We start from the raw sequence: 26,277 nt of genomic DNA on the forward strand, positions 1-26,277 counted from the left end.
ATTGTATGTCAGAATCCTATTCAGTCAAAGAAACAACGTTTAAACTTTGTAATGGGATAGAATAGGAGGGAATATGAGATTCCCTGTAAAGAGAGTAAAATAATTGCTTGTTATACAGGGATTTCTTATGGGTGTAAAAACTGATGTAGAGGGATATTCTTTTATAAATCCCATAGGATTGAAAAGTTGGCCATGTCAACTTGATCAAGGCAAGGTCTTGCAAAATTGAATGGAAGAAAAAAATAGAATGATGACATGTGCCCATTTAAAAAAAAAATCCATTGATAGTGCAAATGACTAAACTTAAAACTATTTTGGACATCAGCATCTGTATCAAAATACCTGAGTGCTTCCAAGTCCAAGTCCAATTTGAAAGTCTTGACTTTCAAATCTTTTATGCTATGGGATGGAACTATCTGAGGGACTGTCTCTCCTTGATTCCATATGATTGTCCGACCAGAGTAGCATATTGTGGGTCCCGTAAGCTGGTGAATTACTCTTGGCAGGCCCCAGTAGATACGCTTTCACTGCTATGATGCTCAACGTATGAAATGCTGTTCTCCTGGAAATGAGGTTAGTGCCATCTCTTTCAATTTCAAGACACCCAAGCTTTCACTATGGAATCCTGGAATATCCCAGGAGAGAAGGAAGATCTTTCAGGGCTATTTTGTTACAATTTCACATCATCCTGTATTGCTCCTGTGTTTTAATTATAGTTTTTATAGTTTTTGTAGTTTTTAAATATGACTGTTTTTATATACCTATTGATTTTCATTTTAAAATAATTGTCTATCACTTCATGTCAATTTTTTGTAAAATAGGCAGCCATACAAATATGATAAATAAATAAATATTAAATATTATATTTGAGACATACTGATCATGATTCAAATGCTGACAGATCAATGATTAATAGCTTTTAATAATCTGATCCTCCTTAAATTTCTTCAAAAGCATATAACGTGATGGCTAGCACAAAGCTAATGTGAGTGAATTCCATAGTTCCAATATGTACTATGTGAAATACCTTTATCAGTTCTAAATCTCCCAATATTCATTCTTAATTGATGATTCTGTGGAAGATGGATAAAATTTCTGCCAATATTTTCCATGTATTATTATTTCTCTTTTTGTTCACTTTCTTTCTAAGCTAAAAGATATCATTGGCGTAGCCATTCATTATAGAGGAACCACTTTTAGATACCTTATTATTTTAGTTTAGTTACACAGTACATTATTCCAAGTACAGTATTTGTGTATAAATCTACAGTATACTATATACAGTAAAGATTTTAGTGTGACATTTTGTTGTTTTTCTTCTAAATATCTTAGGCTGTTATATTTTGAATTATGTATTATAAAGATGTCTTTCCTTTCCTCATCAGTTACTGCTAAATGAAACCCCAGTTTTGTGTATGTGTAGTTTCTATTTTTAAAGCACACTTGTTCTGCCAAATTTGTTCTGCCATCCTATGAATAAGTTTAGATTAGTGGCTGAATTATTATTTGATACAAAGATATTCATAAAATAGCTCCACCTTAAATAAAGCTGATGTAGGAATTAAATTGTGTAGCTGAAACCCTCAGTTTATGACTGTTTAGTGACTGAAGTTTCAGTGGTGCTAAAAAAAAGTACCGTGTGACCAGTGCTCACTTTTATGACCATTGCAGGTTCCTTCCTATCACATGATGGCTATATGGGCATCTGAAAAGCAGCAAATGTTTATGACAGTTGCATATCCTAGGATTGCATGATTGCTATTTGTGACCTTCCCAACTGGCTTCTGACAAGCAGAATCAATAGGGGAAGCCAGATTTTCTTAATAACTTAATGATTAGCTTAATGATCACAGAAAAGGTTTTAAAACCCAGCACAACTCACTAAGTAAGCACATTGTTTTGTGACAGAAGTTCTGTCACAAAATTGTAAGTAAGTCAAGAACTGCCTATATCTAAATTATTATCTGAAATATATGATTGATCTTCAATATAAGTAAACAGTTAACAACCAGAACAAAATCTTTGAGAAAGGAAAAAATATCATAACTAGGATAACTTGTATTTCAACTTTGATTAAGTAGAAAAGATAAAGGTGAAAGGAAAAAAGAATAAAGAAAACAAAACAACACATGAAGATTTTATACAGGCACATAATGTGTTTATGTTTTTATGCAACCATTTTAATAAAGGGTAATATTATATTATATGAATCTTGATTTGAGTTTGGAATACCTGCTTAGAAAGCTTGTATTAAATTGAGATTTTTCTCTTCTGCTTACTCTTCATCACATATAAAAAACATAATTTTCTGTTCATTTATTTTGGTAATATATTTCTTCTAACAATATTCACTATGGAAGGAATAATTTATCCATGAAGGTTTTTAGTACTAAATATTTTTAAAAAGCATAGTAATAAAGGGCTATGCAGGCAACTCAGTGCAGAGAGGATCACTTCTTATGTGCAACTGTTATTAATCATAGTTAAGCACATTCATCTTATTTCTTTCCAGCTTAACCAGCATAATGATCAGGTTTATTATTTCTAATTAGAGGAAGTAATATATCATGTATAAGCTTAAGATGAGTATCATTAATTAACCTGAACCCATAGAGAGTTTTAAGAGACAGTCAATCTTTGTCACAATGAGAACCACTGGTTTATGCTTCATTCAAAGGAATAAACAATCCTGGAATTAAACTAAGTAAATAACATTGATTAAATTTCTAAATAAGCATTAAAGATGTGACAGTTGTTGAAAAGGGCTGTGATTTTATCTACACAGAAACTTACATGCCTCATAGATCTTCCTCTCACTAATGCAGTGATTGTCCAAATTGTGCTCACTGAATCCTGTCTGAATTCCCAACCTGTGGGATTTCCATCCCCCTTATTCACAAAAAGTCCACTTTTATTTGTATTTAAAATAGACAAAACTGTGTGTAAAGCCATTAGAAAAAGCAAAGAAAATGTATTTTGCACCAAAAAATTATCCTCTTTGATAAGCTCTTGGATTGTCTGATTTGGTTCTAAGAACATCAATAATAAAATTTATAGAAGATATTTTTGTGGTTATTTTATGTAACATACTTCTGTTCAATTTCTGACAAATGTATCTTACTGGACATGTTCAAAATAGCGTATTGTGTGGTATTTGATGCAAAAGGTAGATGCCTACATTTCTGAAGAGTCAAATTGCTAGAATCTATATTTCAAGAATGTCTGAAGGGCAATAACTTTAGGCATATTTAAAATTAAGGTTATTAAAATATATTTCATTAATATTCTTGATATTTATGATTTTTCATACATGAATGTACTAATTGAAAATATATGGAGAGAAGGACAGACTAGAATTTATGTGGTATATAAACACACACATAGACACATACACACACACTTGCCTAGAAGTCTAGTTCGTATATGTAGAGAGCTTACTGTGTATATTTACATTAGTAATATAATATAATATATTGAAGAAAATTGAATTGTTTTCCTTTGAATTCTTTAAATTTAGATCACACCAGCTTCAGGTACTCAACCACTTCTAGTTTTTGTTAATCCTAAAAGTGGAGGAAAACAAGGAGAAAGGTATGTGTTTCTTGATGATCTTGCTAAGGGCTTACATCAGTTTGATTTAGAAAGAAAACCAATTCATTTAATTACTTTTTGAAGAGAAAAAAAATGAATGCATGTATTTTACATTTTGTTTTCCAAAGCTGCTTAACACTAATTACATAGAACAATGTTAATAATAAAATGATGTTGAACTATGACCAATTTGTTAATTAGATTAGGTTATGTTTCTATTTCTACATTTATTTATTTACCTACAGTTAAACCCTTTTCTTATTTGGAATATGTTTCAAATTGAAAAATTGCCCCATTTTTGGTAAGCTCTTGGCTTGTTGAAGCAGTTTTATTTTATAGACCACAATAAATAAGCCTGTAAAGTAAATATTATGAGTACAGGCATAAAATTCCATTACAAGTGGGCTTTATTAATTATAACTAGCTGTGGTTATTGGGGTTTATGTTGCAGTATCTTTGGAGTTCAATTGATAATGCTGTTGGATTTGTGACTTCTCTGGACCTTCTGTTCCTTTTGAATATTTCAGTTTATAACCGGGGTGGGATTCAAATTTTTTAACAACAGGTTCTGTAAGCGTGGCTTAGTTGGTGGGCGTGGCTTGGTGGGCATGTGATTGGGTGGACATGGCTTGGTGGTCATATTATTGGCTGGGTGTGGCCAACTCAATATCACTCACATCGAGGCAAGCATCTCCTCACCTGGCCTCTCGTGACTGTGGGGATGCTGCAATAGTCATAAGTATGAAAAAGGGTCACAAGTCACTTTTTTCAGTGCCATTGTAACTTTGAATGGTCACTCCACACAAGCAAAGTACCAGCAAAGGAGGGGAAAAAACCTCCAGAGACGTTCCAGAGACAGGAAGTCTAGTCTTGCCAAGAATGTAATAAGGGTTAACAGAGAGGCAATTTCTGTAAGCAACACCAGAATGTTTCCTTCCTGCCTTCTTTACAGGATTAGGCCAGTAATTTCTTTTAACAGCCAGTTCTCCGAACTGCTTAGAATGTTAACAACCGGTTCTAGAGAATAGGTGCGAACTGGTAGAATCCCATCCCTGGTTATAACACTATTTCAGCCACCTTTCCTTTTTTAAAACTTCTGATAATTTCTATGACTTCATTGGTTGATTCTGCAGTCTTCTTTTAAAGGAACGATATATAATTTATCTAAAAGATAGATAAACTATCAGCAATTTAGTTTATATTCTTACTACTATTCTTCCTTTTTCCTAATAACAGATTTTTGTATTCCTTTGATTTTTTTTCCCCTTGTCCAGGGTCACAATATCACAAGAATTATTTCTTGAGAGCTGTATTGCATATTCATGGTGTGTGTGTGTGTGTGTGTGTGTGTGTGTGTGTGTGTACGCGCGCAGTTTCATTTCCTCCTTTCCTTTTTTTCTTTGTATCTTTTCTCTTGCCCTGAAAATTGTTAGAGAAAGAACAGATACTTCTCACCAGAAACATGATTTTGAAAAGGTCTTTTTAAAATTAAACTAAGGCCCATATGGAAGTGCTTAGTTATCTACTGCTACTTCAACCTCCCCTAACTATTTTATTCTACTTTATTTAGTCTGCCATGATTCTGTTTTTTATTTAAAATCTCTTGCTGAATTCTAGCTTTAAGTTGTCTCGTTCCTTGATCCCATTGTCCAAAAGATATAAAAGTACATTATGTATGCAGACTAACTTGTAACTTTCTAGTTATCTTGCAGAAACTTTCTCCTTGGAAGGCTGTATTAAGCAAAAAAGAAGAAGAAGAAGTAATAGCTTAAAATAACAACCAAACATTTTCTCATTCAAACAAAAAAGGAAAAAGGATAGGTATTAGGGTGATGTGTTGATTTGGTCTAAAATTGCAAGCAATTGCTCTTGTCAGTTCTCTGCTCCAGTAGTCATGATAGTTACAGTTCATCCAGTTCACCTGACTTTCTTTTCCTTTTTTTGGATCCTATTCAGACCAGTGGTGGGATTCAAAGATTTTTACTACCAGTTCTGTGGTATGGTTAGGTGGACGTGCTTTGCGCATGTGCACAGACTTTGCATGTGCATGCACCAAATGCTCACTTTGTGCAGGCACAGAGGCATTTGAGCAGGCACAGAGGCCTTCCAACTCACCTCCTGCAAGCCTGCACTCTCCCTGTCACTTCAGCAGTTGCCGCATGGCATTCTGCTGTGCCGTGCAAAGCAGCTGTGCTTCAAAAGCAGGGAATAAAGGTGAGTATGAGAGCCTGGGCGGGTAAGCCCAATGGTAGAGTGGCAGAGAGAACCACTTCGGATTCCGCTGCTCAACGGCACTATTGGCTCGGCAGAACTGGGCAAAACTGGTAGAATGCCACTACTGGTTCAGACTAGGAATAATGGATGAATTTAGTTTCTGAAAAATCTAATTAATGACCAAGTGTATAGCTGGATGTAAAATATATAAGAAATCCAGTTTCATTTTTTAAATATTCAAATATTATACAGGTAGTCCTTGAATTACAAGAGTTCATTTAGTGACTGTTTGAAGTTACCATGGCACTAAAAAGCGTGACTTATGACCAGGGGCGGGATTCAAATTTTTAACAACTGGTTCTGTGAGCGTGGCTTAGGTGATGGGTATGGCTTGGTGGTCATGTGACTGGGTGGACATGGCTTGGTGGTCATGTTATTGGCTGGGTGTGGTCAACTCAATATCACTCACATCAAGGCATGCATCTCCTCGCCTGGCCTCTCATGACTATGGGGATTCTGCAACAGTCATAAGTGTGAAAAATGGTCATAAGTCACTTTTTTCAGTGCCATTGTAACTTTGAATGGTCACTCCACACAAGCAAAGTACCAGCAAAGGAGGGGAAAAGAAACTCCAGAGAAGTTCCAGAGACAGGAAGTCTAGTCCTGCCAAGAATGTAATAAGGGTTAACGGAGAGGCAGTTTCTTCTGTAAGCAACACCAGAATGTTTCCTTTCTGCCTTCCTTACAGGATTAGGCCAGTAATTTCTTCTAACAACCGGTTCTCTGAACTGCTTAGAATGTTAATAACCGGTTCTAGCAAATAGGTGCGAACTGGTAGAATCCCACTCTTGCTTATGACTTTTTTTCACACTAAAATTAGTGCAGCATTTCCATGGTCATCAAAATTCAGACGCTTGCCAACTGACTGATATTTATGATGGTTGCAATCTCCTGGGATCATTTGATCACTTTTTATGACCTTCTGACAAGCAAAGTCAATGGGATAAGCTAGATTCACTTAACAACCATGTTACTAACTTAGCAAATGCATAAAAACGTGATTCTTGCAAAACAGTCAATGATATTAGTTCTTTTTTGATTCTGCTACTTCCAAAGGAGCTACACTGCAGCAGGTGTTACCTAGATAAAACCAAATTCAATAAAATCTTATACTAATAGCAATATTTATGAATTACAAGCTGTCTTTCAATTCTGTTTAAGTCATTATGAAATCCCTAAATTGTGACTCTTCTCTTAGATTTGTAAAAATAGAGAAATGTTCATTTAGTGATAGAATTCCTAAATGTTTGATTGAGCAAAATTTTAGATTTCCTAAATGTTTGATTGAGAAAAAGTGAAGTTGTAAAGCTCAAGGGTCTGCAACTATGCTATCTTTGCCATAGATAGGACTAAGATATAAAATGCTCTGCAGCTTGGTAAGCTAATAGATTTGAAATGGACTAAAAATTGAAAAGCAGTTTCCAGTACAGTATATCATGTAGAAATGAATTTAAGGACTTTCTTAAGTAGTTCTTGCTTGATATCTTATTTACTTGATTTTACCCATGTTTACAAATTATGCAGAATAAATGTTAGTGTGCACATCCATCTATATATCCTGAAATAGTAACATTGGTAAGCATAGTGTGGAATGAAGTATGACTTTGTTTAATCCAACATATTATTATGTGGTAGAATTGCCAAAACAGAATTTGTTGCAAATAAAATTCAAATATTTTTCTATCCTCAACTATAGAATTTATAGGAAATTTCAGTATCTTCTGAATCCTCGTCAGGTTTACAGCCTTGCAGGAAATGGACCAATGCCAGGGTAAGTCTGTATGTTGTCAAATATGAACTTTTTAAATAACACAATGATATTTTTGAAATATTGTATAAAGAGAAATTAACTGAAGAAATACATTGCTGTAACTTGATGACATAGTTGAGGGTCCTTCCAAATTTTTAAATATAAGAATTACCTTCTAATTGATTAACAAAGTTTCTAAAAAGGATTACGGTGCTTAAAAAAAAAATCACACCGTACACATAGTAGCATAATGCCACAAGAGGGTAGTGTTTGTGAATATTCATTTTTAAATTTTAAGATCATTTCCCATTCTCATTTTCTCCATTTAAGAAACTGTTTAGTCTTGAAACATTAGTAAATAAATTGCAAAAACTTCTAATTAATTTTCTGTCCAATATTGCATAGCCTTGTTTGTTTGTGCTTTTCTTAGGCAAGTTAATTTAATTCTGACTTTTCAGGCCATGTGTGTACATATACATATATTTGTGAAGTTTATTTCTTTGTCATGGCTATCAGCTGGATACAAATTTCTTTTAGTAACAGTGGCTTTATAAATCTAGTTAGTTCAATTAACATAGGCTTACAAATAAGAAGTCAAAGAGTCAGGCACACATTATTTTTACTGACTGTATCTCTCTTTTTCACCTGTCAGTTAGGATTTCACCCAATCTTAAAAGACCTATACTTAGAGGCCTGAGTCACTTTTAAAGGCAGCTATCATGGGCCAAGCTGTGTTTCAAAACTAGAGAGCATAGTTAATCAGATCAAGTCACACAGATAAAGCTCTGAACACATCCTTAAATATAACTCAGATATTCAACTGGAGCATTCCAGTAGCCAGCTGGAAAAGGGATATGTTAGCTTGTCTGTGGCCAACCCTAATTAAAAGGACTAATGTGGCTGGAATTGCTGCTCTATTTTTCTATCCTCTCTTATCATTCCTAAGTCATATCGCTTTGCAAATATTCATGAACATTGGAATTGAAGGTTAATGTACTGCTTCTTTGGACATTATGACTCACTGAACATTCTCCAAAATATTGTTATTTTGATAGTTTATCGTATCTCTGTCTATATTGTAGTTCATTATTCAGAAATGAAATGACTGTTATCAGATTCACTCCATTTGAAAAGTCAAATGTTTTTAATTCTCATTCCTGGTTGTTTCTTTCTGTTTCTGAGTTCCTGAGGATGAACATAATGTATTTGATTTCAGTAACTTCTCAGTATATTGATTTAATTAGACTAACTTTCCAATATAGGATTTTACTTACTTCTACGACCTAATTTATTGCTATTTTTATTCTTTCTTTTTAAAATTTCTTCAATGAGCCTTATAATTGAACTAATATGGATTTATTTGTATTTTTAATGTATAATTTCTCATTTATTTCTACATTTTTCATAATTTTTACTTTGACTAACATGACCTAAAAGTAGATGAGTGTAAATAAGCTGAATTAATTCTTACTGCTTACTGTGATTTAGTATCGGCTGGCTTGTCAGGGCTCCAACAAATCCACCCTCATTCAAATCAAAAGTCTCTAACCGCATCTCAGAAAAAGTAACTTGGTTTATTAGAAATTGCCATGTTGGCGCGTGACTGGGTGCAGCCAATACAAAATCATATCATACATTTCCCCCTTGACCCTGGTCGTTTCCCTACCCCCTGGATGTGACTTCTCCAATGGGACACATCCATTTGTAAGAGTCATCCATCATGCTCTCCAAAGACCTTCTTATGGCCCAACAACTTTGGGCTACCAAGGTGATTATCTAGGCATTTCAAAAATGCCTTGTTTTCCCCCACTCCCTTTTTCTGTCAGTTAAAAAGACCAAAAGAGTATCTTTTTAGTTGACACACTGCTAATACCATCCTAGGCTAGTACAGGATTTTTCAATTTTTTTTTTCAGGCTGTAGAACTGTTAATTTAAAAAAATACTGAACCCTTGAACAAGAGGCAAAATTATTGATTAAAAATTTGTCTGTTTTCAAATGTGGAGTTTTTTTTTTTCTTTGCCCTTAAACTCTGTGGAAATCTATCTCACAGAACTATACAATTCTATGGAACACATTATGAAAATCTTGGTTTAGTAGACTCGTTTACTCTAGTCAGAGCAAAGGTATAAAGGGTGGGGTTGGCAGCATGCCTTAGTGCCTCTTAGCTTTCTTTTCAAGTGGTAAGAGGACAATCAGAAAAGGAACATCTCTCTTCCTACAGCAGTTATTTTAAAAAGTTCTTTTGAGCTTTTTTCTCAAGTACTAAAAATTTTAAAACAGACTGAAACAGAAAAATCTGAAGCAAACCAGTCATATTTCTATTTGAGCAAAGCAGCTTTAAGGTGTATCTTGTTGCAATTCACAACAAAGCAAGTATCTTTTGTTTCAAAATGTTTGTGCAAAGACTATAGTATATAATTCCTTTGAGGTGGCATTTGTCTTTGAGTGGCAGGCAAGAAGTCACACTCCAAAAAACAAGTAGAGCAGGGCAAGAAATTGAGAAGGAGCAGGATAAACAATATATTTGATTATATTTAAATTTAATTTAAATTAAATTAATTACTTTAATATTGCTGAAATTACATTTTAATTATATTATTACTTAATTTAGTATAATTATTCCTCATGAAATTTCTGCTTCTGTCACATGCAAATTTACAACTTGATGGCATCCTTTTTGTGAAGATCTGCTCTGTATATTTACCAAATATATAAATAAAATAAATAAATAAATAAATAAATAAATAAAGTGGGAGTGATGATGGGAGAAAAAAAAAAGAGAATTGCAAGGGTATTTTGCTTCCTATTCTTCAATACATCTTATAACTCTAAGGACCAAATTCCGTCCAATCTTAATGAAACAGTAAGGCAGGCTCTTCTGTAAAATCAAATATATGCCTTTGCAATGCTTGAATATATTTTCTTGAAGCTTAACTTTAAGTATTAGTTTTGTGCATTTATTTTTTCCATCAATAATTTGATTGACAAAAATATATTATTTCCTTGATGTTAAAATTCCACAAGAGAAAAGAAGTGTAAATTGGAGAGACCAGGCAGGCTCTGCAGCTAAATGTAAATGTAAAATAAAACAATACATTTTGAAAAAAAGTCTCACTTAACAAAGTGACATAAAAATTGCCATTCTTGTACACTGTGCAGTTTGTAATATGCACCTGTTTTACTTTTAAAAAGAGTTTCACTGTTCAGTTTTGTAGGAGCAAACTACAGTATTTCATCCACAACTGCTACACTTTTTTTAGTTACATAGAATGATCTGAAATTCAGGCAATATTCATATTATAAATAAACAACAATTGTGTAAATAGTATTTTAGTGGCATGTCTCTGTGAAAAAGCAGAAAGGTCACTTTTCCTGGCAAAGAAATAGTTCTAAATTATGCTATTTTCAAACCCTGCAATTATTTTTCTTCAACTTTCCCGTATCTTGCATTCATATCATGTTTTTTAAAGCTGTGATAGGATATTTATGCAATTCTTAGTTTATTTCTCAAAGCATTGCTTTTACTAATTTGCGAAAATATACAAACATGTTAATTTTGATGTTTCAGAAATTACATTTTGAATATGTTGTCACTATTATGGTTGCTGAGAAAGATAAAAAACAAAATTCATTTTCTGGTTTTCTTTTTCTGATAGTGAGGATGTTTTTTGTGAGGATGTATATAATAAATACAGGCACACTGGACAGTTCTTTATAATTTGGTTTGGGAACCCATAGTTGCAAGCACTCTCTAAGTACCTGTTCCTACTCACCATTGCTACAGTTAACAGAATAATCAAATTGGAAGGTACTTTGTAGTCTTTTCCTCCAATCCCCTGCATCAGCATGAGATCCTATATACATTCTAGAAAGCCCAGTCTCTACAATCTGGGTAGATTGCTATTCCTGAATAGATGAATGAATCTTGGGTCATCCTAGAAATGTTGCTCACATCTACCAGAAACTGGCCAGTTTAAAGAGTTTAAATAAACATTGTAGCGGGTAATTCAATCTAGTTTTTATACTGATTGCAACAATAGCCTGAGATATCTAATATTGTCTTTTGCCTGAAATTACTACTTCTGACCTATGCCTCTCATGATGCAAGATTGCTTGGTAAAATACTTATTATGTTGTCACTTTAAATTATTTAGTAACCAAAGCAGTCCATAATCTGACTATAATGGTAACTATAACTCTAAACATTATTGGTAGATATTTGGGGAAAGGAAGGATAAATTTGAATTGCATAGGTAAACCATAGTTTCTTTCTTTTAGTTCTATTGTACTTGAACTTTTTTCAGTCCCCAGCAAAATCCTTACCAAGATCCAGCACTTCTAGGAGAAAACAAGTTATGGAGAACTATCTCAAAGGCTTATAAGTATTTAATTTCCCATGCAGGGATGAGCAGAACTGCTTCTTCAAAACATAGCTGCTTACTATTTTGTTTTATTTTAATGTTTCTTATTACTGAACTAAAATGAGCTTTTAAAAAATAAATAAAGATCACTCCTAATATCTAATTTAAATATTTATTATAAACCATATTATTAACATTTTCCCATTGGCCAGTGGATCTTCCAATAGTGTTTCAATACTAGTTCTGTCTTCTGTATAGAATAGATACTTTTTTCCAGAGTGTTGTGCTTTTGACTGCCATTGAAGGGTGTTTTCAATTTTATGTCTGCAGCAATACTTCAATGACCTGTGACCATAATGGTTCTGGAAGTGATGACCTACTTTGCTTTCATACCTAGTGTTTTCATGTGTTTTTTGAAAAATGAGTTACTATATTATGCCTAAATCTGTTTGTCATTAACTGGGATTTTAAACTGCAAAAATTTGTTACTCATCTATTACAAATATACCTCAGTTTTGAACAGTCCAAACAATTCACCAGAAATGAAAATGCCTATAATGTGCTACTTTAATTTTTCCTTTCATAGGTTAATGTGATATATTCACTTCATCATAGCTCCAGTATATTTAATTGCTTTTGGGGTGCAACATTCATATATATATGCCGAAACGTTGCTACAACTTTAAAAGCACAACTATAATGACGTGGGAAAATACCCGAACAAAGCTGAATATTGTGTGTGTGTGTGTGTGTGTAGGTCTAGGTGTGTTTGGGTCTTTTCCCGTGTAAGATTAAGAGTATCTTGGTGACGTTTCGGGGAGGTCCCACTTGCCATCCTCAGGCTGGTGTTTTCGGCTTCGAAACGTCGCCAAGATACTCTTAATCTTACACGGGAAAAGACCCAAACATACCTAGACCTACATACCTGTAGCCATGAAAATCTACACACACACACACACACAGAATTATTTTGCAGTGGGAGTACATTATGTCTACTGTATAGTGCAGATTTAATTTGGTTCTGTTTAAAAACTGTTACAGTTAACAAATGACGATCTTTACAACTAGTTGGCATCTGCATACCAGTTTATCGTTATATCTTAAAGTATAGTTTCCCAGGAGATTAATATTTCATTGCTCACCATAATAAACTGCATGCTATAATGAAACTAATGTTATTATATCCCTTTGCATTAATTACCATCTTAAGACTTATATAACCTGCCCATATAACATAGACCATCGTATTTAAAAATTATAATTGCTATGATCTATATACTATCCTGCTGCAAGCCAAATTTAGCTGTTTTTTTTCCAGAGCAAGCAAGGGTAACTGCTGTGTAAGTATTCTGTTCAATCTGTTAATAAAGCAAACTTCCGGAATATAATTTCTTTTTTTTTTACTTTTTCAGATTAAATTTTTTCCGAGATGTTTCTGACTTTAGAGTATTGGCATGTGGTGGTGATGGAACCGTAGGTTGGATTTTAGACTGCATAGGTAACATGCATTTTTGTTTTACATAAAACTAGAAAGTAATGTCTGAAATTTGCTCTTTTTGTATAAATAATTCTAAATTCATCAGAAGATGCCAAATTTTCTTTGCTTCATATTGGAGTAATTAAAAGAAGGGAGGTTACAGAAAGGAAGTTGGTTATGAGAGTTTGGGGAAATTATGAAACAGATATTTTTAGTTGTTGAAATGCTTTCATATATTGTTGATAGGGAATGTTTAATGTTATTGTAATTCTTTGTTAATACACTGAATTTTTGTCAATGAAATAGGTTACAGTTCATCAAATGGTAATATCCTACATAATGACCTTATACCTCAAGATTGAAGAGATGTAAGACAGTTTATACATCTGTTTGAAGGGAGCTTGGATGCCTTCTAGTTCAACCTCATGTTCAAGCAGGACATATAATTCCAGACAAATTACTGTCTAATCTCTTGTTGAAAATTTCCTATGAGAGAGTACCCTCAATTTTTTATTATTATTCTCACTGTAGAAAATTTATTCTTAATTCTAGAATGGATCTCTCTTTGATAATCTTCCACCTGATACTTCTTGTGTTGGCCTAAGATGCTTTGGAAAATAGGGCGACCATCTCTTGTGTATTACAGTCCATACATTGGAATATTGCCATCATCTTACTCCTAGATCTTCTCTTTGTTACTCTAGGCATACCTAGTTCCTACAACTGTTCATCATATGATTAGCTTCCAGATCCCCTATTACCTTTACCTCTTAAGATTTGCTAAATAGATAACCTGATCTGGATGCATAATACAAATTTTATGTAAGATTAATAAATATATTAATATTTATGAAACAATACATGTTTATGTATGCAACTGCATACAGCAAGTTCTTGACCTATAACTGTAATGGCTCCTGCCCATTATATTGCAAATTCTGACAATCATTAAGCAAAGTAACCATATAATCAACTTGTTTAATGATTCCCATCCTTGTTCTCCTTAATGTGCTTGTTCATTGACCACACTAATCATTAAGTGGAGCCTCAGGTGAGGAAGACCTAGGAGACCAAGCATAGGTCCAGACCTGCTTTTCCTGGACTTCCCTACCTTTTAGATATTATTTCCTCTGCTTCCCATCCCTTTGGGTCCTCATGGCTCTTAGATCTGCTTTTCTCCTCCCACTGGATGTCAGAAGCAGTCAATCTTGCCAGGATTGAGCAAAAGCCTTTCCTCCCATGTAGATCCTCATACCTCCAGATATCAGGAGTGGTCTTTGGTGTTATTTCTTGGTTGGCCCAAGGTGTGCAACTGGGTATTATTAACATACTGATTATACCACACATATGGGGATGGATTATCTAACCCAGGTGCTCAAGTAAATAGGGGTGGGAAGAGAGAAGGATTCTAAGGCATCCCACAAACTGGAGCCTTGGGCTCAACTTCTCCACCACCCTACACTATCTGAAAATGGCCTTGAAAAGGGAGGAGGATCATTGCAATGCAGTTCCCCTCACTCCAATCCCCAAAGGCAGGTCAGAAAGATGCCATGATTGATATTAAAGCTACTGAGAGATCAAGTGGGAGCAGGAATCCTGACTGAAAAGGATCCAGATAATCCACTTATTCCATGGTCTTCTGGAGTTGAAAGCCAACCATTTTCTCTAAAAAGGGAATGTTCGATACTGGATGAAAATTGCCCAGATCTGCTGTTATAATTTATATGACTGATGGATCCATGAATGGAAGTTTGATAAGAGTTTGGACAGAAGGATCTGGTTACAACCAATGGGAGAATCTGAAAGATATCTGATGGAGTTGCTGCTGCAGCAGCAAAGGCTTCTAACTACATCCAAAGCATAGGCTAAGGATTTGTTTTATTTGCAAAGATACTATGAATAATAAGAAGTGTGTGTGAGTGTGTGTATCTTGATTGATTGGATGAATGAATGATTATTTATTTATTTGTTTGTTTCCCAATTTCTAATAAAAGTTGTATAGGAGTGGTAGAACCTATTCCAACCCTAAAATTCTAATATTTGATGAAATTAATATTTCTACAAAGATTTGGTAAACCTTTCACTATCTGCCTCAAAGTGAAAAACCAGGAGAACTGTTATGGTCAGCTGATGCAAAATGCAAATTTAATTCATTTTTTTAAAATTAGGACCAGGAGGTTTACTAAATCCTTGTGCTGTTTACCTTTTAGATGTATTTTTAAATTGAAGTGCTTATCTATATCTCAAGTACTATTAAGAAAGATAAATAATTCTTTCAATTAGAAATGGTTTGTGATATGTGACATGCATGAAATCATTATTTTGAGAGGAAGATAGAAATAATACAATATAGAAATAAAGATTAGCAAATTAAGGATAGACATGCAAAAGTTTTATGTCAGTAAATTAAATTTAAAACATAAATAGAAATAAGTATAAGATTTAAAGCAGAATACAGAATAACAGTTTTTATAAATGTGTTAGGATTTTTGATTTAAGACAAATTACTTTTAAACTTTTTTGTTTCTTATATTTAATTTTTCATGCTGGATGATGTTCTGCCTGTTTTAATGTTTATTAAATGATAATTATATATAAAATGTAACATTATTAAGGATCAGCTGAATGTTTGGAACCATAAATATTTACTTAAAGATTAAACTGTGTTATTAGTCCTGCAAAAATGTATAGGGAATTGAGATAGTTTCCAATAAATTACTTGCACTGTGTGAGAATTTTAAAGTCCAGTTACTCTCCTTTGCAGAATAATTTTGATAGAACTTCTAAGCGTTGATTTGGTAAATACTGTTTTAAAAATGCAGAATTTAGGTAATTTCTATCTACAGATTACGAGACACAGTAATCACCAATATTCCTGAAAACCAAACTTCATTGAAAAAGAAATACAAGTTTCCCCTGCGAAGGAAAATTGCAGCTAACTTGAAAAAGCGGCACAAGCATTTCTCAAGAAAAACTGTAGCCTGTTTAGATTTAGTTCCACCCTTTATAATACAATGTCACTTGAGATCAAGGCCATTTATTACAGTGACTTTTTTCACATATCTGCCAGCAGAGAAAGTTGTCAGTTCTATAAGGTAGCCCAAGTCAGGAAACAGAGATTGCAAAGGCTACTGAAATTTAACCTCATGGTTGTAGAATATCATTCCAGAATCTTAAGATTCTTTAGAAATCTTAAAATATTCTGTCAAGATTTTCTACCACCTTCTCTTATGCCATAACAGTCTCAAAAGGTGGGATGGAAAACTCTTGAGTCTGTTTCTCACACCTCTTCCCTTCTGAAGTATTGTTTATTGTGCTTTATCTGCAACAGCTCTTGATTTATCTGTTTTCTGTACAGTATCTCCACTTAGAACTATCCTCTTTTTCTTCAGGTGAAGATCCTTGTCAAATGACTGCAGACTCTCTTATCCTTGCTTGGAAACAACTAGTACTATAGTCTATTGTAGCAGGAACCACTGAATCTATTCTATTTCATTCTATTAATAGCAGTGCCAATCACAGAGACAGGACTTGTGTGAGAATTTCAGATATACCTTGCTAACATAGTATAGGTCATGGGCATTTGCTACACATTGCCATGGCCATTCTGATTCAAGGGAACAATGAATTATATATTTTCTCCTGCTTCTATAATATAGAATGCATTCTACTTCATATTCTTTTTCCCATCCATCTGAATGGGAAAAGTTGGGGGGGGACGGGACTTCTGACTTCAAGGTAATGATTCAGTCAGTAGCTGATGACAACACCATTTCCTTGATTCCTCCCCTCCCCCACGAAGAAAATCAGCAAACATTTTATGGCAAGGGAGAAAATTTAGAGAGCTGAACTGGGGAGGAGGAAGAATAACTTTGAGAAGTCTGAAATGCTATTCAGATGGCAAACAAACCATCTCTTGCTCCTACAAAATGCCTGTATTATAGCCAATCAAAGTCCAGTATGGTCTGTATGGACATTAACTGTAAATGACAAAATAACTGTACCTTATAAAAATAGGACCAGCTCAAAATTTGCTGACTTCTGTATATAGTTTTCTACTTCTTCTTAATTTCTGAATGATTTCACCGATATTTTTTACCGTTTGGTCTATGGATAATGGAAACACTGATAATTTATCATAGTCTGTCTTGTAAATTATCTACAGTTCTCAATCCAAAATGCAATATATTGCTAGGATGCATTTATCTTGGTGAGTCATCAGTTACCATAATCACTTATTTTTTTCTCCCATTGATTTTAGCTCATGATAATTAGTTTCATAATCTTCTGTATCCTAAATGTGAAAATTAGTTTTTGGGAGATCGTAATTTCTTCTTGTAAGCTACTGGCATATTCCTTCTCAGTTGAAATGTGTAGATAGATTTTAAGAACACATTTTTATTAAAACAATATCTAACCATAATATTAATATAGTACATTTTTTATATCTATGTGGTGTCTCAGCTCTCTTATCTTAAACTATGCCTACATTTTTTTTTTATTTACAGAGAAAGCAAATTTGATTAAGCATCCTCCTGTTGCTATTCTCCCTCTTGGAACTGGGAATGACTTAGCCAGATGTCTAAGATGGGGAGGAGGTAAACAAAAATAAACTTACTTAAAATATAAAGTGTTTTATTTTATCCATTTTCACATTTTAATCATTAATTTCTTTTTCTACAAAAGCATCACATATGTAAAACTGTATCATTGTAAAAATTTTAAATATATTTCTTTTAAAAATTCTTTATGATCTGATATTTAACATAATTCAATTAGGTAGAAATTCAGTGGATTAAATGAAGGTATCCAAATTGTTTTTGGCTACTATAAGTGTCTGTCTCAGCTCCTGCATATTATAGCCATGTCAGCTAATTTACTTTGTGTAATTCTGCTGGAAGGTTTGTAAGCTCCAAGAATGCTTTGCATTATCTTATGTAGCCATTGTATAGTTGGACTGGGGAAACATGACTGTGAATTGGGAAAAAAAACTGATTGTGTTCACTTCCTAAGCAAAAATTCCACATTTTGTTGTTGTTGTAAATCAGTAATAATTTTATACAGTACTTTATATAAAAATAGTGTATTACATCAGTGATCTTATTCAGTGGCCAGTTAGCAATGCCGCTTTACAGGTCCCTTTAGCAGATAATATATTAGAAGAATTTATATGTGGAGAATATGCAAATCATGTTAATTTGCTCTCATCTTTGACATATGTAATATTCATCCATTCATATATTTAGAACCTGAGACCAATAGATATGATTTTCCACATATTTTATTCTTTGGATATATTATTTTCACAGTGTGAAGAAGTCAAGAAGTTTTATGAGTTTCATTGAGTATGATATAGTAAAAGGAAATCAAAATATGAACTATAGTATTTTCCTAAAGAGAATTTTATTTTATTTTTATTTATTTATTTATTTATTTGATTTGCCAATTGTTTACAAGATAATAAGTATAAGAGTATACATAGTTGTGAATACATGAAATGGGTACATATATGCAAAATAAAAAAGAATAGGAGAAACAATAGGACAGGGACGGTAGGCACGTTGGTGCGCTTATGCACGCCCCCTACAGACCTCTTAGGAAAGGGTGAGGTCAATAGTAGACAGTCTAAGGTTAAAATTTTTGTGGTTTGGGAAGAAACTACAGAGTCAGGTAGAGTATTCCAGACATTGACCACTCTATTGCTGAAGTCGTATTTCCTGCAATCAAGTTTGGTGCGGTTTACTTTGAGTTTGTATCTATTGTGTGCTCTTGTGTTGTTATGGTTGAAGCTGAAGTATTCACTGACAGGTAGGACATTGCAATGTATGATTTTATATGCCATGCTTAAGTCAGACCGAAGGCGGCGTAATTCAAGGTTTTCTAGTTCTAGAATTTCCAAGTCTGGTGGCATAAGGTATTCTACAACGAGTAGAGTGAGTGGAGAACTCTTCTTGTGAAATATTTCTGGACTTTCTCAATTGTGCTAATATCAGATACGTAATGTGGATTCCAGACTGATGAACTGTATTCGAGTATTGGTCTAGCAAATGTTTTGTATGCTCTGGTTAGTAGTGTGATATTACCAGAGAAAAAGCTACGTAGGATTAGGTTAACAACTCTTAATGCCTTTTTGGCTATGTAGTTGCAGTGGGCTCTAGCACTTAGATCATTAGAGGTGAGTATTCCAAGGTCCTTTACAGAGCTTGGGTCATCAACAAGTTCTTGATTATTCAGCTTGTATTGTATTTTCTGATTTTTTTTGCCAATATGTAAGACAGAGCATTTATTTGTTGAGATTTGAAGTTGCCATTTGTTTGACCATTCTGATACATAGTCAAGATCTTTTTGTAGGGTAGCAGTATTGTCTGTGGTATTGAACAGCTTTACGTCATCAGCGAAGAGAACGCAATTGCTCTTAATATGATCACAGAGGTCGTTTATGTAGAGTATGAAGAGAGTTGGTCCCAGAACACTGCCTTGGGGGACACCACTATTGACAGGTACTGGATTTGATAGGACGCTCCCGATTTTGACCATTTGTTGTCTGTTTGACAGGAATGCTTCTATCCAGTTATTCAGTTGTCCAGAGATACCATAGGTTTTATTTTTAGGAGTAGTTTATCGTGTACCACTGAATCAAGGCTTTACAGAAGTCTATGTAGATTGCATCTATTGCTTTGCCCTGGTCGAGTTGTGTTGTCCATATGTTTTTGCAGTGTAAGAGTTGTAGATTACAGGATAGTTTTTTTCTGAAACCAAATTGTTTATTGGAGAGTAGGTTATTTGTCTCTAAGTGGAGGATGATGGATTGGTTAATAATTGATTCCATGACTTTACAGGTGACGCAGCATAAGGAGATTGGCCTGTAATTTTCAACTAGGCTTGGGTCTCCCTTTTTGAAGATGGGGATGACTGTGGCTTGTGACCATAGGTTAGGCAAGGAGCAATTGTTCATGTACCGAATTATTCCTATTTGATCTCAAATGTAATTTACTTATAGGTATTTGTTAATGTTTGGATATCTTTCAAAGCAAGTATCGAGATATAAATATAGTTATTTCCTTCTTCTCCCATCCAGTAGTAGATTTCAGACAGCCAGTCTTATGGTGTTCTCTACCAGGATCCATGGAGGCAAAGAACAAATTAAAAAAGTATTTCATTTAAAACAAGCCTCCTGCAACCATGTCTCCATATTTCAAAATATGAAGACCAGATCTATTTTTTGTTCCAGTACTTGATTTGTGAGATTTCACAAGGAAGGAGAATGAAAACCTGCCCAAGATGTTATGTAAAGATAAGCCAAGGAAAGAGGAGGCTTTGATGTTGTAAGACCTGCTGCTTTAAGATGCCAGTGAAGTCTCAAAATGACTTTTATTATAGTTATCTGCAGAAGATTCTAATTCATAATTTATTGCCGCTTTAGTGATCCCTCATTGAAACATCTTATTATGTATTCCTTTAATTTCTCTTGTGCTTCTAACCTTTAAGATAACCTGTATACTTTTTTCTTTTAAAATAAATTAGTATGTACCTCATTAGTCCATTAAAAAGAAACCATAAAAAACTATGAAAATTATCCAGAGATTTAAAAATGATAAAACATAAAATAACTTAGAATTACGTTACTTCATCTTATAATTCTGTAAATATTCTGAGTTACTGTGCTTCTTTTTTTCTGCTGGAAAAATCAATTAGGATGGCATATATCAAATTAGACCTGTGTATTGAACTGTGCCCTCACAGTTTTTGAGGTCCCATCTTGATTAACAATGAAATCCTTCAAGACAGACAAAGATTTAATATTTTTTTCACTGCTTTTAAAGGAAATCAGTGTCACCTTTGTTCTTATAAGGACATATCTAACATATCTAGTTGTTCTTGATATACTTAGCATTATGTATTCCTTTGTATGAGCCACACCTTGAAAGTAGTTTTTAATAGCTTTAGAAAAAAATAAATCATAGCTTATAAAGCAATTTCACTATATAATCAATTTTTTCTCCTTCTCGTTACATGTGCAGTAGTGTCTTTTCCATGTTCCCAGTTCTATGTTGTTATAGCAGTTCTTTGACACTTTCTATATCTCTTACTTTTGCCTGCTAAAGATCATGGTCTTTACGCATGTTTGGATCTTTCCCTGTAAATATTTTTAGATGTCTTTCTAACTCACATCTAAGTTTTTGTTCCAATTAATACATTATTTTGTACAGTTTTATTAAAATTAATCCTAGTTCTCTAAACTTCTAATAATAAAAAAGCAAAAGCAAGTAAAATAATGTTATTCTTACTGACTCTTAATCGATCTTAATAACATATGACTGGAAATTTGGGAGAATACATCTTGACTCTATTATTCTTGATCTTTGAAAATAAAGTAAAATCACTATTTTTGATCTTTTTTATTTTTACATATCTATCTCACATCTTGTGAATTGTTTCCTGTAAAATAAAGGATATTTAGAAGAGATATTATTTTTGCAAATGCCATATGCCAAGCTTGTTATAGAATATAATTATTAGAATGATGACATATTGTTTTACTAAGTGGAGTTCATTTAGGAGGCAGCACTAAATTCTGACTTAGTTCAATTTTATATGATCTGTAACATTTCATTTCTTAGATTGCTTAATTTGAAGGCATTTTCTTGAATGTTTTTCTTTTTGAAGTTTAGTTTCTATTGACTGCCCAATTCAGATTACTTCTATTAAAATTTAGTAAACTAATAAAACATTAAACAAATTTGTATTATTAACTTAAATTATTTTTAATTTGCAATTAGCTTTCTGCATCTTAGATCAATGGCACATTAAATCTTCTACTAGCCAAAAACCCACACTTCATTAATAGTATTTTTGTAACTACTCACTTCAGGGATATGTTTGAATTTCAATGCATACATTTGCCTAAAATAGTTAAACTAATGATTGTACTCTATAGAATTCAAATTAAAAATTTTAACTTTTCCAAAAGTTCTAAGAAGATATCCTGCTATTCTTATATAAGGTGCAGCTCATTTCATGTGCACATTCTACATCTATAAAATATTTCTAGGTGTATTTAAGAAGCCCACAAATATTTAATACTTAATAATGTTCTATCTTCTGATTTATTGATTATAACTGAAAATATTTCAGCTCACATGTTCAATAGAAGGATAGATTTCTTTAGGAAAACCTTGACCTTTTTTATTCAGAAATGACAAAAATCTGATAGAATTCATACAAAAGTACTTCTTGAATATAGATGTAATTTAACATTTTAGACTGAAGTCAACTATATTTATTTGCAATGCACATTATTTTACCACTAGGGTATACGAACAGCAGAATATTCTTCATTGTATTCCTTAAGCTCTTCTCTAGAACTTTCTGCAATCCCTGATTGTCTGGAATCTTCTGCAGAGTAGAAAAAAGTGGAGCCATATAATAAAACATGATTCAGTTTTTTTCAGAACTCATGTTCTCTGATGCTATTACTGAAATTCCATAACTTCTTTTTTTTAATGGACTATCCATTCTGGATTAGGGCTCAATCACTTTACAAGCCTCCTGTTAATCCTAGAAAAATTCTTTCACCATTCTTTGCCTCCTTCCCTCTGGTAGCTGATGCCACAAGACTGATTTTTTTTTCTCTGAAACTTTTCATAGGATTGGAGACCAGAAGGGATAACAACATTTTTTTATGCTGGTAAGTAGTTTTTTCCTTCTCAGTGACACAGACTTTTTGCATGGATTATGAATTATTAAACAAATAACCTTTAGCATACACTGAACTTACTCCATTGCTGCTGAATATGTTGCTTAGCAATTCTAATTTAGCATCTTATAATAGGAAAAAATGTACAAAGTCTGTTTTTTTCTCTCCACTATTCAACCAACACACCATTGTGTATATACATACAATTGAAACTATATTGTTAAATATAATAAAAATGGTAGCATGATAGAGATTGGCAGGATATGTCCAATAATGGTATGATTGCTGCTGTGTGTTTTCATGGCATCATGTAACTGGAAGCTTGCTTAATGATAAGTTGTTATTATAGTTGAAATAAAAATCTCTGTAAAACAGAATGCTTCCTTGGTGAGGACTTAGAAAATTTGTCTCTCATTGCTGAAGAAGTAATTGCTATTTAAATGTTGGAAAAAATGTCCTGCTCCTTTCTTGTCTTCCTTTTTCTGCAATTTCCATCAAAAGTACTATAAATACAAATACAAAGAGTACTACAACAAATCATTGCTGAACCCACAAATAGTTTCCTACAAATGGATTTTTACTATGATATTAAAGAAGCTTTAATATCATATACATGTGTGTGTGTCATATATATGTGTGTGTGACATATATATATATGTGTGTGTGTGTGTGTGTGTGTGTCATATATTAGTCCTCCCTTCATATTTTTCCTCTTTCACACACCTATTCATAGTATCTATGAATCTTATTTTAAAGACATAAGTATTCATGTTGATATACATAAGCAAACACACACACTCACATACATACCATTAAAATTACTCTGAGAAAGAAGGACTATAAGGCTGTATGTAGGCTTCCTGCATTTCCACACCCAAAAGATATCTGCTTCCATTAACAAAAAGAATAGAAGAAAGACATTGTAAGAGGCCAAAGAATGAGCAAAGAGGTGCCGGCTGATATCTATCAAGAGAGGCATAAAACATTAGGAGCATAGAACTTGCAAATCTTGTATACTAGCCAACTGGTAGGAGTGGCTGATATTTCAACATCAGGAGCTATCACAAAATAAATATATAATATTGCAGGAATAAAGCTATCTGTATCTTTTGTATAACCAGGGGTGGGATTTTACCAGTTCTGCCCTGTTCTACTGAACCAGTAGCTCCAAAGAGAGGCTGAGACTGAACCAGTTTGCTGCGATGATCTTCTGGTCTTCTGTTTGGCCACCTGCCCGCCCGGGCTCTAGGCTGTGCTTTATTCCCTGATTTTTCCACCTCAGCTGCTTGCGTGGCACAGCTGAGTGCTGAGCATCAGCAGGAGAAGATGAATGTTTGCAGAAGCCAGTGATTTGTAAACAATATGCACACGTGCGCAGTGTGGGCCCACCGAACCAGTTGTTATGTTGGTAGGATCCCATATAACAGAATAACAGTATAACAGAAATGAAATACTAAAGACATTCATAACTTAGGATAAACAGAAATAATAGATTACATGATATATATAAAAAAATCATCAATCCCATATGAATATAATAATAAGACTGTTCCCAAAGACTGAGAAAGCTGGCTATCTGGCATGTTCAAAATCATATACAGATACAGTATATAGTCACATAAATATTGGTCAGATTGTATCACATGCCAACAAAACACTTCTCAGTGATGACTCCTCCAGAAAAGTTGTATTTCTACATTCAAATAATTTAGATTTATGACAATTTTTATTGATGCATATATTTTAAAATTAACATAATTAAACCCAGCTATAATATTACATTGATTATGCCTTTCTTTTTGTATTGAGTATGAATGTTCTGATAGGTAGGACCTTATGAGCAATGACAAAGTTATCCAAGTCATGTTATGATATACAGAAATCCATTGAATCAAAGTCCCTAAAGTTTTCTTTTTCTGAAACCTTATCTTGGAATATTCCTTAACATAATGCCATTAATGAACTTTGCTTTGATATCACTTGCTTCAGCACCTCTGCCACTTCTTCACCCACTTACTGCTACTGGTCATTGGGCAATTAAAGACAGCAGACAATTATTTTGCAATTATTCAGCAATAAACAGGGAGCTAAGTGATTATTAATAAAAATTTGTGGTGGGCTAGTGGTTTGTTTTATGTTTTGCAGTAAAATATCTGATTCCCAACTCAGCTACCTAATTAGGGAGAAGATGCTAAATCCATACTTTTAGTTCCAGTGTCTGTGCCCTCACTGCTGAAATGGTGGCAAGTCATTAAAGCAGAACCAGGGGGTACAGATAGGTGCTAATGGTTAAATGCATCCTTTATGTATTAATGTGAGGTGCTGACCTAGTTCCTAAATCTGCCATTTCAAATCACTGTGCTTTATTTTTTTCCCAAAAGGATATGAAGGGGAGAATCTTCTCACGATTTTAAAAGATATTGAGAATAGTACCGAAATCTTGCTGGACAGGTGGAAATTTGAAGTCATACCTAATGATAAAGATGAAAAAGGAGATCCCGTGCCTTACAGCATTATCAATAATTACTTTTCAATTGGAGTGGTAAGATTTATTTATATTTTCATATAATTCAATTTTTTTCCATTCAAAATAACTATTTTGAGCTGATGTTCAGAATGAGGGATGGCTGAATGCAAATAATTCATTTTTTCTTAGCAAAAGGAATATGTAGATGACACAATTTGCATAAATGTATTTACATAGTCAAAGTAAAATTATTTTCTCAAGCTCTTCCACCTGTTCTTGCATGGGCAATATAATCACACTGTTTGTAATGGTTTGTATGAAGAGCTGTAGCACTAAATTAGTGGTGCCTATACAAATATCAAGGATGAATCATTCATTAACACCTCTTATCTGTCATGTTAGTAAATATTCAGATTTTTAGATGAATACTGTTGAAGTACATTTGTTAATGTACTTAATGGATAGGTAATGGATTGATGACATGTATTAGTCTACCTATTCCTTTCCTATACCAGTTGTTGACTTTCCTGGTGACATAGAAAAAGAATTGTATGTATGTATGTATGATAAGCACATACTTTATATGCAAAATATCCCAGCTCCAATTCCATTGACCTCTGGGTAGGACTGGAAAAGAATTTAAGGTGGAACCAAGAATG

The 26,277-nt window shown here is 33.5% G+C and overlaps 1 protein-coding gene across 3 annotated transcripts in view; it reads left to right on the forward strand.

The window, feature by feature from the left end:
- The window catches only part of DGKB (diacylglycerol kinase beta), a 306,279-nt gene that overhangs the window by 81,782 nt on the left and 198,220 nt on the right, over nucleotides 1–26,277 (forward strand). For all 3 annotated transcript variants that reach the window (XM_026677800.2, XM_026677801.2, XM_087946837.1), the window contains 5 exons: nucleotides 3,518–3,591; nucleotides 7,562–7,636; nucleotides 13,390–13,475; nucleotides 17,963–18,052; nucleotides 25,533–25,693. In XM_026677800.2, coding sequence (XP_026533585.1) covers nucleotides 3,518–3,591; nucleotides 7,562–7,636; nucleotides 13,390–13,475; nucleotides 17,963–18,052; nucleotides 25,533–25,693 — 486 coding nt within the window. The remainder of the gene's footprint in view (nucleotides 1–3,517; nucleotides 3,592–7,561; nucleotides 7,637–13,389; nucleotides 13,476–17,962; nucleotides 18,053–25,532; nucleotides 25,694–26,277) is intronic.

This window comes from Notechis scutatus, chromosome Z (assembly GCF_049901735.1).
Source record: "Notechis scutatus isolate UNSWTSFEM ecotype Mainland chromosome Z, rNotScu1.2, whole genome shotgun sequence".
Classification (NCBI taxonomy): domain Eukaryota; kingdom Metazoa; phylum Chordata; class Lepidosauria; order Squamata; family Elapidae; genus Notechis; species Notechis scutatus.